At 50.3% G+C, this 14,111-nt stretch overlaps 2 protein-coding genes across 4 annotated transcripts in view; one reads left to right on the top strand and one right to left on the bottom strand.

The window, feature by feature from the left end:
• The window catches only part of SPIN1 (spindlin 1), a 76,196-nt gene that overhangs the window by 20,426 nt on the left and 41,659 nt on the right, over positions 1 to 14,111 (top strand). The window lies entirely within an intron of this gene.
• LOC104689715 lies at positions 950 to 5,832 on the bottom strand. The gene is made up of 2 exons (XM_010399949.4): positions 5,756 to 5,832; positions 950 to 2,467 (listed from the first exon to the last, which is right to left on the bottom strand). Exon 2 carries the CDS (start codon positions 2,440 to 2,442, stop codon positions 1,654 to 1,656), a length of 789 nt encoding a protein of 262 aa, XP_010398251.2. The 5' UTR covers positions 2,443 to 2,467; positions 5,756 to 5,832; the 3' UTR covers positions 950 to 1,653.

The following is a 14,111-nucleotide window of genomic DNA, read 5'->3' as shown; positions in this document are numbered from 1 at the left end:
TCCTTCTCTGGCTGCACTTCAACTGATTATCTGCCCAATGTCTGTATTTGTGCTTGAGATTGCCTCAATCCAAGTACAGCAGCTTGCACTTGTCCTTCTTGAGCTTCATGAGTTTCTCACAGATCCACCTCTTAAGCCTGTCCAGGTCCCTCTGGATGGCATCATTTCCCTCCAGCGTGTAGACTGTACCACACAGCTTCGTGTCTTCAGCAAATTTGATAAGGGTGGACTTGATCCCACGGGTGATGTTGCTGACAAAGATGACAAACAATTCAGGTCCCAGTACTGACCCCTCCGGACACCACTCGTCACTTGGATGTTGAGCTGTTGGCCACAACTCTTTTGAGTGCTACCCTCTGCCTCTGCGTCCCCGTGGAGTGGATCCCACTCAGCCCGGTCAGCTCCGGACGCAGTCGGCTGCGGGGGCCAGCCTCCGGACTCCGGGAGACCAGAGGTCTGGCTCGTGGGTCCTTCCACAGGACCGCTGGGATGGAGGCAAGCGGTGGAGGGAGGAGGCAGACTCAGAACTGGGTTAAATCTGGGAAGTTTATTGAGCCTCGGACACGAGGTCCCACCTCCCAGAGATGCCCAGTTCGGAGCGCGCTCCGAAGGCATCTGTAGGAGGATTTATGGGTGGGTGGTAACATGGGAGGGAACCAATCGGAGAAGGGAAGGGTGTGGTGAACAGGTTGAAAGGCGCATCAGGGAACCAACCATGGGAGAGGAAGGGAGGTATCTTTTTCCCCTAGCCAATCACACAATGCCCCTGCCAGAACTTTCTAGAAGCCTGGGAGGGGTGCCAGCATGATTGGCAAGGGCCAGGGAGGAGACAAAGGTGGGAAATGGGGTAATTGGCAGAAAATTGGGAGGATACAAGCTGGGTAGATACAAAGGTACAAAACTCAAGGGGAGACGCGGACTGAACCAAAGCAAAACACACTCCCAGATCTCCCCCTTTTTTGTTTTTTATGAAGACTCAAATTCGGGTTGGGGACAATATTCAGAGTCTGGATATAAGTTCCCAAACCACTGCGACTCTGGGGCCATGGGCTCGTGCTCTGATTCCAGGAGAGCTTCGGCCTGGCCAATGTCCACGGGGGAGGGGGAGCTCACAATCAATTTAAACAGCAGTCTTCTGAGAAGTCCAAACATAATCAGGGTAACCAAAAGGACGAAAAACAAAAGCAGTCCGGTCCGGAGAATAGACACTGCCCATCCTGATAGTCCCCATCCGTTGAGGATGCTGCCGAGCCAATCACCCGTCTCGCGTTGGATCTGTGATACTATGGCCTGCATCTTGTCGAGAGTCTTGTGGATGTTCTCCGCTCTAGATGACAAGTTTAGGCAGCACAGCCCTTCGAACTCCTCACACCGGTGGTCATGGAGGAGGAGTAGGAAGTCGATAGCGGCCCTGTTTTGTAAGGTGGCTTGTCTGGTTATTTCCTCGTCTTTTAGGAGTTCACTCAGGGCACTTGAAGTAAGGTTCGCTTGTTTGACGACCCAACATTCCAAATGACCTAATTCCCCTAACACTTTGGCTGCAGCCACCCACGGCAATAATGTGGTGATTGCAACCCCTTTTGGTCTGGCCCAATGAACAACTTCCGAGTCACAATTTTGGTCCAGATTTGAAAGTTCACGTTTTCGAATTGCCTATTCTGAAGTCCTGTTTCTTTTCCTTTCCCAATCATGCACTAGAGTTTGGTTGGGCGTCAACACTGTCAAGCGGCCAATGGTACAAGGGCCTCCTAACAGGCGAGAAGGGATGCCTGCCCACGCCCTGTCACCGCAGATGAAGAACAGTCCTCGGGGTAACCCTTTTGGGTGTGACCTATGTGGGTTGTCAGTGGTCACCCCGCTGACGGCCAGGCACCATTTGTTTGCCCCATAGTCACGACGGTTTGGGGCTATGTTTTTAAAAGCCTCCCGATCCGGGGACAACCTGAATTGAAATTGGACACAGTAGTGAGCCGGATAGGATCCCAAGAGATCCAGCTCTTGGGGCTCACTACTAGTCTTCGGGAGCAGGGGCAGCCACTTTTCCAGGGGGTTATCGGTGTTGCGTTTCCCCCTGCGGTGCCAGCTGAAAGGAGGCTGTCTCCAATAGGGTACCCAGGGACGGTGCAGGTTGACAGGTGGCTTAGCGACAGTAGCCTTACTTGCGGGCGTCGTCAGAGCCTGCGTGGCTTTGAGCTTTTCAAGGAGAGATGTAAGCTCCTCTCGCCCAAGAGGGATCCCTACCAGACATGTAGCCATCGGGTTTTGGGCCGTGGCTGTGGACAAACATATGTGGTCCTGGCCCATGGTTTCTGCCAGGACCGACCATACGTTTGCTGCCGGCTGGGGAACGATCCACAGTGACACAGGCCAGGGAAGCAGCTGCAAGATGATGATCAGATGCAGGCTTCTGGTGATGGCTCGGACGGATGGTGCAGGATCCATCTCCGGTGTCTCCAACTAAAACAAACTTAGAGAGAACATTATTAAAACAAGGGCCTAACTGGGGTAAAGTTGGGGTCCAGAGGGCATGGGGTCAGCCTATCCCGGTGTTAGGGGTTGCTTGACTTCCCTTTCCGGCGGGACGGGAGACACATGGTTTCACCCATCTCGATGGGATCCACCTAGGGCCCTCGGGGGTGGATATGCAAGCATATCCTTCCCCCACGTGATTAACTCATGGGGGCCCTGTATCTCCTGAGTCTCCGGGTCCTTAGTCCACACCGGAGGCTTTTCTTTCATTTGCAGCTGCCGAGACCCTCCAAAGTGCTGCACAATCGGTGGGTTCAGGTTCTCAAAGGCACAGTTAAGGAAATTCAACGTGAACAGTGCCCTTGAGAGCCTGACAACCGGGGAGTCTAGTTTTTCTGGGGACCTTTGACGCTGTAACATCCTTTTGATGTTTTGATGAGCCCTTTCCACGATGAAAGGGCCTGTTGGGGAATAGGGGATGCCCATTTTATGTTCTATTCCCCATTGCTGCAGGAAGCTCCTGAACTCCTTAGAAGAATAGGCAGGGCCACTGTCTGTTTTTATGACCTTGGGGATGCCCAGGGTAGCGAATGCCTGCACTAAGTGCCTTCTGACATCGCTAACCTTTTCCCCTGCGTGGGCAGAAGTAAAGACGGCTCCAGAGAAGGTGTCCACTGACACATGTACATACTTCATCCTGCCGAATGAAGCGACATGCGTCACGTCCATCTGCCACACCTCGCAACTGTTGAGTCCACGGGGATTAATGCCGGTGCCAATGGCGGGAAGAGCTAACTGATGACATTCTGGACACGCGGCCACAATCGCTCTGGCCTGGTCATGCTTCAGGTTGAACTGCCGGACCAGGGCAGGGGCGTTTTGATGAAACTGCCGATGGCTGATTTTGGCCTGCTCAAATATATCCGGGAGCGGGGCCATCACGGCTGGCGCAGCGAGGGCATCTGCCCGCCTGTTGCCCTCTGCAATGAACCCGGGCAGGTCTGTGTGTGACCTGACGTGCATCACGTAATAGGGTTGCTCTCGGTGGGAGACTAGATTGACCAATTTTGAGAGCAACTCATATAAAGCTGTGTTGGAGACTTCTTGCAAGATGGCATACTCGGCTCTGGAGACTACTCCTGCAACATATGCGGAGTCGGTTACTAAATTTAGGGGTTTGGGAAACCTTTCAAAAGCCCTGACGACTGCGTCTAACTCAGCGACTTGAGGTGATCCTTCCACCTCTTTAATATCCGCCTCCCACCGCTGAGTTTGGGGGTTTTTCCAAGTCATAACAGACTTCTGAGAAGCCCCAGACGCGTCAGTGAAAACGATCAAGGCCTTTAATGGTTCCTTACTCCGAACACTCTTTGTACTCAACTCAAATTGAATTTCCGAATTAAAAATTTTGTGGGCCGGCCTATGTAAAGAAATTTGGCCCGTGTAACCCTCCAGAGCAAATTGCAAGGCTTCACAATCCTGAAGCAGGCTCTCCAACATTGCTTTAGTAATTTGGCCCGTCTGCATCCTGATTGGTACGTGGATGCAGTCAAAGTCACGTCCCGATAACTCTCTGATCCGGACTCTAGCTTTCTGGATCAGTTCAGCCATCAGCTCTTGTGGCTGTGTCATCCTCTTGGACCTGTTGTGACTGAGGAAAACCCACTCAGTTATCAAGAGAGGATCCCTCCGGTCCTGGTCCTTCTTGCTCTTCCTGTTGTCTTCCCATCGGAAGATGACCCTGTGTAGGTGCGGCAGATTGCCCAGGATGATGAATCTAAACGGCAAGTCAGGCCTGTACCTGCTTGCCTGCCTGGTGGACATCAGGTGTTGCACCTTCTCCAAGGCTGTCTGTGCCTCTGGGGTAAGCGTCTGGGGAGAACTAAGCTCCTCTCCCCCTTTCAACAAATCGAAAAGGGGGGCTAGGTCTTGATTAGACAGACCCAGCCACGGCCTTACCCAGTTTAAAGATCCACACAGTTTGTGGACATCCGCCAATGTCTTTATATTTGTTTGGATTGCCAAGTTTTGTGGCACAATGGTCCGCTTGGTAATTTCAAGGCCCAGGTATTTCCAAGGTGGCATCCTTTGAATTTTATCTTGCTGGAGCTCGAACCCTGCAGCAACCAATGCTCCGATTGTCAGGTCAAGCACATTTGCCAGCATGTCATCATCGGGGGCACACACGAGGACATCATCCATGTAATGAAGGATGATGGCCTCCTTTGCGGCTGCACGTACTGGGGCAAGCAAGGAAGAGACATACCACTGGCAGATGGTCGGGCTGTTCTTCGTGCCCTGTGGCAGCACCTTCCAATGGTATCTCTTTCTTGGGGCTCCTCGGTTGATGACCGGAACCGAGAAGGCAAAACGTGGGGCATCGTCAGGGTGTAGAGGAATTTGGAAGAAACAATACTTAGTATCAATTACGGCCAAATTCCAATTTTGGGGAAGCATCGTCGGGGACAGCATCCCTGGTTGGAGAGAGCCCATGTCCTCAATCTCATTATTAATTTGGCGAAGGTCCTGGAGGAGCCGCCATTTGTCTTTGTTAGGTTTTTTAATTACAAAGACAGGGGAATTCCAAGGGCTGTTGGTCTCCACTATATTCCCCTTCTTAAGCTGCTCCTCCACGAGCTTCTCGAGCGCCTCCAATTTCTCGCCGTAGAGCGGCCACTGTTCTACCCACACTAGACAGTCTGTTTTCCAAGTCAATTTCTGGGTAGGGCGCTCCTCAGTGACCGCTGCGCAAAAATTCTGTGGGGGGTCAGGAATCTCAATAGTGACTCCCCACTGCTGCATGAGATCTCTCCCCAAGAGGGGTTCCTTGTAATCAAGTACGAACGGACGTATATTGGCCAGTTGTCCGCTCGGCCCCTTCATTTGTTCGATGCTTCTAGATTGTTTTGCCAATTGGATGCCCCCAACACCTTGTACGTGCCCTGCCACGTTCTGCAGTTCCCAATGTGCCGGCCATTCCCGTGTGGGAATGATCGTCACATCCGCCCCTGTGTCCAGAAGCCCCTTGAGGTGAAGGACTTCTTCCCCTCTGTTGATTTTGCAGTCCACCCTCGGCTTCCCTGTTCCTATTACATGGGTGGCACACACTATTGGGTGTGGCCCTCCTGCAGGGATAGCCTGGGCGACCATCTGCCCTCTGGGCAGAAACAGAGGTGGACGGACACAGCGCAGCCAGAGAACGGGTCCTTCGGGACTAGATGTCATTAGCCCCGGAGCAACTTCGATCTCTGGTGGTGTGCAGTTAACATCTCCGACGATGACATACCTGTCTGGGCTATGGTCTCTCGCCCCCAGCTCACCACCGGTGCTCACCGGTGCAGCATGCCACTCACTGTCCTTCAGGAGGAGTGGTGTCAACAGCTGCAACCTGAAAGAGTTGTCGGAGAAAGAAGTAAAGTCAGGCTGAATTGTCACATCCGGTAGATCTGTTTTATCACACCCTGCCCTTCCCAGCTCCTCCTCCCCCTCGCGTCCCGTCCCTTTTTTATCTTCACGCGGGGTGGGCGCGCGCTCCCCACTCAGTTTTTTTGAGACTTGTTTACGAGTCCCCCCAACCCCTGCTCCTTCTTAAACTGTTGGAATTCCCGCTTGAGCGGGCAGTCTTCGGTCCAGTGTCCAGGCTGGCTGCAGAGGAAGCAGGTGTTCCGGGTCTGCTGTTGTGGCTGCCTCCGGGCGTTCTTCGATGGAGGTCGGACGCCTTGGCCTGTGGTTCTCCTCTGGTCCGCAGCAGGGCGTGGTGTAGCTGCTCCCACAGAAGCCATTCCTCGGGGTCTTTGCTTGTCTGAGCCGGCAGGTTGCAGGTGCGGCGCTTTTGCAGCGCAGACTTCTAGCATGGCTTGTATTGTTGGCGGAGGGTCCAGAGAGAGGCTCAGGATGGCTGCTTTACATTGGGGATTCGCGTTGGCCATTACCATCTCCACGATGACCTCCTCTCTGGCCGCCGGCTGCCTGACCTGCAACTCTACGGCTCAGGTTAGTCTCTCGACAAATCTGAGGAATGATTCCGTGGGCTGCTGTCGGACCCGCGAGTAGCTCTCCACAGGCGTGTCCGGCCTCAGGCCAAGTAATGCCTTACCGGCCAGTTCCTTGACCCGCTGCACCACCTCTAAGGGCAGACCCTGAGCCTGCTTCGGCGCCAGTGCCCATTCCCCCTCGCCGCTCAGATGGTCCATTGTCAATGCCTGATTATTGGCATCAACGGCCGTATCGGATCCCTGCAATAGCACTGGAAGGAGTTGGCGGAGCTCCCTTTCCCATGCCGATTTCCAGAGCAGAAACTCTGCCAAGGAAAGTAAGCATGAGAAAAGTTGACGCAGATCAAAAGGCGTCATTACCGCTCCGGAGAGATTTGCCTGTAAAAGGCCGCGAAAATATTCGCTCTCCCTCCCAAACTCCTTCTGCGCTTTGCAGAGCTCCTTAATTGTTTGATGGGAGAGGGGTTCCTGTCGCGGGTTCGGTTTGTAACCGGGCGGAAACACCAATTTAGTGTAGTGGTTTGGTCCAAAATACTCATTACTGTTTATCTGCTGTGAGATAAGAATTAGGAGAAATGCAAAGCAGGCACCAAACTTGAAAGAATATAAAGAAGTTTATTAACAGACCTAAAAGAAGAAAAAAAAATTATACCACCTTCAGAACTCTCCTCCTCCCCCCACCTTCCTCCCTTCTCCCACTGACAATGTGAAAAGACAACCCTTAAGATGTTCAGTCTGTTTACCACTTCCATAATAACCTTGTTCAGTCCATTTAGAAAGAGAAGTCTCTTCTTGCTCATGCTATGAAAACATTATCACAACGAGACAGCCGCCCACTTCCAAATATTGTTCAGTCCATTTAGGAAGAGGAGTCTCTCTGCCTGCGTGTGAGTCCTTTCCCCCGACTTGCAGCTTTTCCCGCAACTGCTTTCGAGGGTCCACTCTTGAAGTTTTTTGGGGTACAATTTTAAGGTTGAGCCGTTCAGAAACAAAAACAGAGGCCCTTCTCCTTCCCTGGGAGCAAAGGGTCTTCATCATCTTCATCGTTAGGACTATCTCTGGGAGCATCTCTAGGGACTGAGGTTTTCTCCTTTCCCGTTTGGAGCAAAAGTCCTCATCTGGTTCATCTCTCCCTGTCCAAACTTCTCATGAAATTACAGCTGCGTCAGCATCTGCCTATCTCAGTGCAGGTGCTTCTGCTCACGAGTTGAACACTCCACCCCCCATATCTTCATGAAATTACAACAGGATACTCTGATATATCATAGCTTCACAACAGAATTTCAGCTTTAAGCATCTCCTCTCTCTCTTCCTTCAGGGTTTCAGCTCTTCACAGCAATAAAAAGGGTTAATCTCACCTCGGCCTTGCAGCTTTGCAGCTGGAATGTTGAATGTTTCTTATCGCAGTGGAGAGGGGGGAGAGCCGAGCTGCTCCGGCTGCCCACGGCAAGGCAGTGGGGGGGGTTCCATGGCTGGAACAGGTCCATCGACCCAGGACGGCCGTGGCCCGGCCCGGCCTGGTCCAAGCAGGGCCTGGCCGGGCCCACTGGGCCCTGCTCGGGGCCTGCAGCCACCTGTCCCAGCGCCGGAAACGAGAGAGAGCTTGGAGGGGGAGTTTGCCTATTCTTAAATGTGGATCACAGAGGTGATCACAACTTTAAGTGGCTTAGAGAATTGTCCATATCCAAACTGGCCAGCTGATAGGTTCTATCAGTTCCCAGAGGAACCTGTAAGCACCCCTTAGCAAGGACGTCCCTTCCGGGACTATGCTTGCTAACCTATGACAGTTCCCAATTGGCATGGGTCATTCCCCCTCTCCGGGACCTCTGATAAATAACCGGAGCGACTGAAGGGATGGGGTCCAGTTCTGGGTTCCGGTCCTCAGGCCCCCCCCCTTCCGGCCACTCACCGTGGGAACCTGAGGGCCAACCGTGGGAACCGGAGGTAGGGGCGTGGGAACCGGAAGCGGGAAGTGGGTGGCGACCAGACACGGACCTACGACAGCCCCCCGGGGCGGAGCAAGGGGGCGTACACTGAAGTGGGGTGGGAGGAGTAGCAAGGGCGGACCCAACTTGGGAGTAGGAGGGGTCAGGGTACAGGGAGGAGTTGGGATGGGAGGGGTTAGAAAGTGAGAGGAAAGGGTTTCGGGATGGGGAAGGAGAGGGAGGGCAAGAGGGGGTCTCTGCCATGCGGCGCCCGCCATCTTGTCCTCCTTGGGTAGTTAAGCCATTTTCTGAATCTTCCGTTAGGCTAAAACGAACTCGGGGTCTTAGAACTGGGGAAGTCGGGGAACGGGGCGAGCCCCGGGCAGTCTGGCCAGGACTGTCCGGGCGGGGGGACCGGGAACCCCGAGGAGAGCCAGGGAGTCGATAGCAACCCTGCGCAGCATCACGGTTTGCTCTCTTCAGGATGCCCGGTTTAAGGGACACGGGCTTAGGAGAAGACTGAGGGGTAGCAACTGGGGAACCCGGGGTTGGCTGTCCTTCCCTCTCCCTTTTTTTGTTTAAAGCCGACTGAATTTGCAAATATAACAAAGAAAACTTACCTAAATCTTTTTTTTTCGCCAATTGTGATTCTGCCAATTTTGCTCCCACGGCGTTCCAAAAGGGAACGCTTAAAACTGAATTTTGGGAGCAGTGAGGGAAGTGCAAGAACAGCCAACGAACAAACCTTTTTAAACATCCCTTAGAAAAACGTTTCCCCCCACCCTCTAGGAGTCCCACAACTTGGATATATACCCCCTTCTGTGCTGTGGACAGTTTAGCGCCCATATGCACAGCACAACATCTGAAGCCGAAGGAATAAACCCTGGACACTAAATCCCAACCGGAGGCAAGTGACACACCCGCCCCGGGGCTGTGCAGCCTCGCAGCTCCTCAGGAGCCAGGGACCGTAGAGGTCCCGAAAAGCCTTTACCGGCTTTGAAGTAGATTTCCCCCCCCCCCAGGGGAAAATACTTACCCCTTAGTGTCCAGGCGGGCTCCAGACGACCAATCCTCTACCAAGGACAACTCTGCCGGCGCAGGCGGAGCTACCGTCCTCTCCCCCAGGAGCGCAGCTCCCTAAAATGGAGCGTGCTACAACTGGGGTAGCTTGACGTCCCAAGGACAAGCTCAGAGAGCCGACCAGTCCGTTCCGCGGGGTCCGATGGAGCGGGGGGCCCCGCGATGGGCGCCAAGCTGCCTCTGCGTCCCCTTGGAGTGGATCCCACTCAGCCCGGTCAGCTCCGGACACAGTCGGCTGCGGGGGCCAGCCTCCGGACTCCGGGAGACCAGAGGTCTGGCTCGTGGGTCCTTCCACAGGACCGCTGGGATGGAGGCAAGCGGTGGAGGGAGGAGGCAGACTCAGAACTGGGTTAAATCTGGGAAGTTTATTGAGCCTCGGACACGAGGTCCCACCTCCCAGAGATGCCCAGTTCGGCGTGAGCTCCGAAGGCATCTGTAGGAGGATTTATGGGTGGGTGGTAACATGGGAGGGAACCAATCGGAGAAGGGAAGGGTGTGGTGAACAGGTTGAAAGGCGCATCAGGGAACCAACCATGGGAGAGGAAGGGAGGTATCTTTTTCCCCTAGCCAATCACACAATGCCCCTGCCAGAACTTTCTAGAAGCCTGGGAGGGGTGCCAGCATGATTGGCAAGGGCCAGGGAGGAGACAAAGGTGGGAAATGGGGTAATTGGCAGAAAATTGGGAGGATACAAGCTGGGTAGATACAAAGGTACAAAACTCAAGGGGAGACGCGGACTGAACCAAAGCAAAACACACTCCCAGAACCCTCCAGCCAGTTTCTTACTCATGAAGTTGTCTAATCTGTCAAATCACATCTCTTGAGTTTAAAGATGAGGATGTTGTGCAGGACGGTATCTAATACTTTGCAGAAGTCCAGGTAGATGACGTTAATCACTTTTCCACCAACACTGCAGAGGGCTACCACATTTGTCAGTCACGGTTTGCCCTTAGTTAATGTCTGCTGTTGAAATGAAAATGACCCTCTAGTATTACTCAGAAAAGCCAGTATAATGTTTTTCTTAAACCATTAATGAAGATGTTGACGAGAACTAGACATTATGAAGTGAACTGTATGGTGTGATAAATTCATGTTGCTTTGAGGGCCAGGATTATTTTACTCTGTGAGGTCACTGGACTACCTGCACGTTAGTAGAACTGAGTGTTACAGCTTGTGTCATGGTTTATCCCCATCCAGCAACCAAGCCCCGTGCAGCTGCTCACTCCCACACCAGCAGGGTCAGGGAGAGAATTGGAATGGTAAAAGACAGAGAACTTAGGGACTGAGATAAAGACAGTTTTATAGGGAAAGCAAAAGCCATGCAAACAAAGCAAAACACAGAATTAATTACTGTTTCCTATGGGCAGGTAGAGATGCTCAGCCATATCCAGGAGAGCAGGGCCCCATCACATGTAAGGGTTACTTGGGAAGACAAACTCCATCATTCCAAATGTCCCCCAACCCTTCCTTTTTCCCCCCACCTTTATATCCTGAGCATGATGTCACATGGTATGGAATATCCTTTTGGTCAGTTGGGGTTACCTGTCCTGGCGGTGTCCTGTCCTAGCCTCCCCTGCACCCCCAGTCTCTCACCAGTGTGGCAGTGTGTAAAGCATAAAAGGCCCTGGCTCTGTGTAAGCCCTGCTTGGCAATAACAAAACCATTGCTATATTATCAACCCTGTGTTCAGCAGAAATCCAAAACACAGCCCCATACCAGCCACTGTGAAGAAAATTAACTCTACCCCAGCCAAACCTAGCACAAGGTGTTAGAGAAGAAATAAAATTCACCAGCTTATCAGGGAAGTTATTCTGTGTCCTAGGAAATTAGAGGAAGAGAAGTCAGGTTTCTTTTCAACCAAATATTTCTCTTAAAGCAGGGACATTTGCTAAATCTACAGCTCTTGACAATAGAGAAGAACATGAAGAAGATGCTGAGTTGCTGGAAAATTTGGCCAAATATGCAGTGCATTATTCACAGCTGGAAAATTTGGCCTCTGACATGATACTGAGAATGTCTGAAGCATTTCTAATACATGCTCTACAGAGTAGAAAAAGTCTTGTTTTAACTGTGATAAAAGATACTATTGGAAATAAAAAAACTAAGAATGATGACTGTTTTTGCTCTAAAAACTTCTTTAGCTGCAGAAAACAGCAAAGAAACTCTGGTGTAGTTAGTAGTCATAGTATAGATATGTAACTATATTTCAGTAAAGCAAAGAGTAGTAAGCAAGTCAGAAAGAAGAATTTCATATGATTGCTTCCTGTAAAAGGGAAACTATCATCTGTGTACTTAGGAAAGGAATATATCTCCTATAGATCATAAGCTCATAATCAGCTTTAAGTATTCTGCTGGCTTTAACAGCAAAATGACTTTGTGCTCCTTACCTAGAAATATTGGTTATCTTACTAATTCTATATATCTTCAGATTGTCTCTTGCTTAATGTATGCAAAGCATATAGTCTTTCATAAGTGCTAACTGCATTTTGGATTCAGCTATTGTAGACAGTTTTTTCTGGGCTTAAGAGTTGTTCCACCTTTTAAAGCCATCAGTTGAAGAGATCACTTGAATTAACCAGTGTGTATTTCTTCCTCTTGCTGTACACTGCATGGATGCATGTGCTTGCATTGCATTCTGACCAGTATTAAGTTTTAGTTAGTTGTGTTCCTGATAGGTGATGAATGGTGATGAAAGTAACAACTCTTTTTAGTTGCATATTAACTCATCAAGGAAGAAAGGCTGGTGAAGTGTTTAGTGGGATTTTGCCTCTTAATATTAATTTCGGTTGATTTGCAGGTTTTGGTAAAATTACTTACTTTAAAGTGCAAGGAAATTTGAAAAATGCTTTTAAGTCCTGTACTGCCTTTTTTGTTCTGAAAGTTGTGACTAGTAATGCATGATCAAGTGTGTAATCCGTTGACTTTTATGTACTGTAATGGAAAATAGTGTTTTCATATAAAGTACAAAAGCAATAGAATAGCTTAAGTAATACTTTAAATAATATTTAAAAAAACATTTTCTCTATTAGACTTCAGGAAATTACAGTGTACGGGCTTATGTGTGCCCTGCACGTTGCTGTTGACTGGCTAAAACTTTTGAATACATAACTGAAAATAATGTATGACATGACTGGTCAGATACCAATTTTCTGACGAACATGTTTGATTCATTACTTCACTGCGATGAGTGTTTGTGAACTAAGAGCTACAAGTATTTTAGAAATGTAGCAGGTTCAGTTTGTAAATCAGGCAGAAACACCAATTAAGTGTAGTGATTTGGTTCAAAATATCCATTACTTACTTATTCTCCTTCTGTGAGATAAGAATTAGGAGAAAGCAAAGCAGGCACAGAACTTAAAAGAATATAAAGAAGTTTATTAACATACCTAAAAGAAAGAAAAAAGTCAGACTAAACCTTCAGAACACTTCTCCTCCCCCCATCTTTCTCCCTTCTCCCACTGACAACGTAAAAAGACAACCCTTGAGATTTTTTCGGTCAGTTTACCACCTCTATAATAATCTCTTTCTTCAGTTCACTTAGGGAGAGGAGTCTCTTCTTGTTCATGCAATGGAGACATCTCCACAAGAAACAGTTCTCTCATGGCTTCAGTGTCACAGCAAGACAGCCGCCCAGGTTGGTTCTCTGCTCACAGGTGAAAGTCCCTTCCTTCGACTTACAGCTTTCCCCACAACTGCTTTTCAAGGGTCCAATCTTTGCTACTGGGGTACCGTCTTAAGGTTGAGCTGTTCAGAAGCAAAGTTTCTCTTCACCTATGTCTGGGAGCATCTTCATCTCTAGGAACAGAGGTCTTCTTCCCTGGGAGCAAGGGTCCTCCTCACTTTCATCTCTCTCTGTTCATGCTTCTCATCAAATCACAGCTACTTCAACATTTGCTGGTTTCAGCACAGATACTTTTGCTCACAATTGCAGATGAACACTCCACCCCCCATTGCTTTTATGAAATTACAACAGGTACTCTAATGTATCATAGTCCATCACCATAGCTTTACAGCAGACTTTCAGCTTCTAAGCTTGAAGCATCTCCTCTTTCTCCTCTCTCGGGGTTTTCAGGTTTTTCTTCTTCACTGACTTTGGTGTCTTTATGGTGTTTTTTTCACGTGCCTTCACCTTTCCCTTTCTTTTGACTTGGGAGAGGATTGATGTCTGCAGGCTTCATCTGTTCTGGAGGGAACTTACAACACTAAAAGGATTAATCTCCCCTGGGCCCCGCCGCTGGAATTTGCCTTTTGCTGTTGGTCACATGGTATTTGCCAGGTAGTGGCCTCAGATGCAGCAGCCTCAAGGTGAATTTTTGGCTGTGCTGGGTGGGGCTGGCTGAACCTCACCGCAGGGCCGCCTGCATGGAGCAGGGCTGCAGGTGGAACAGGGCCGCACAGCTCCAGGATGTCTTCTGGCTGGCCCAGCCCGAGCAGGGCCCGGCCCAGCCCCATTGGGCTGCACAGGCCCCCCAGTTACCTGTCCCAAGAGCCGGAAGCAAGAGGGGCTTTCCCTGTTCGTTCTTAAATGTGGATCACAGAGGCATGTCAAGCTTCTTAAGTGGCTTAACAAAGTTGCCAATAATCAAACTAGCCAGTTGGTTGGTTCTGTCCAGTCATAGAGGAAGCTGTAAGGACCTCTTTG

The sequence above is a fragment of the Corvus cornix genome, chromosome Z (assembly GCF_000738735.6).
Source record: "Corvus cornix cornix isolate S_Up_H32 chromosome Z, ASM73873v5, whole genome shotgun sequence".
Lineage (NCBI taxonomy): Eukaryota > Metazoa > Chordata > Aves > Passeriformes > Corvidae > Corvus > Corvus cornix.
This window is presented reverse-complemented; position numbering and strand designations above follow the sequence as displayed.

Bases quoted from the DNA above. Each gene is read 5' to 3' on its own strand.
- LOC104689715 (XM_010399949.4), bottom strand. From the start codon at position 2,442: ATGGATCCTGCACCATCCGTCCGAGCCATCACCAGAAGCCTGCATCTG.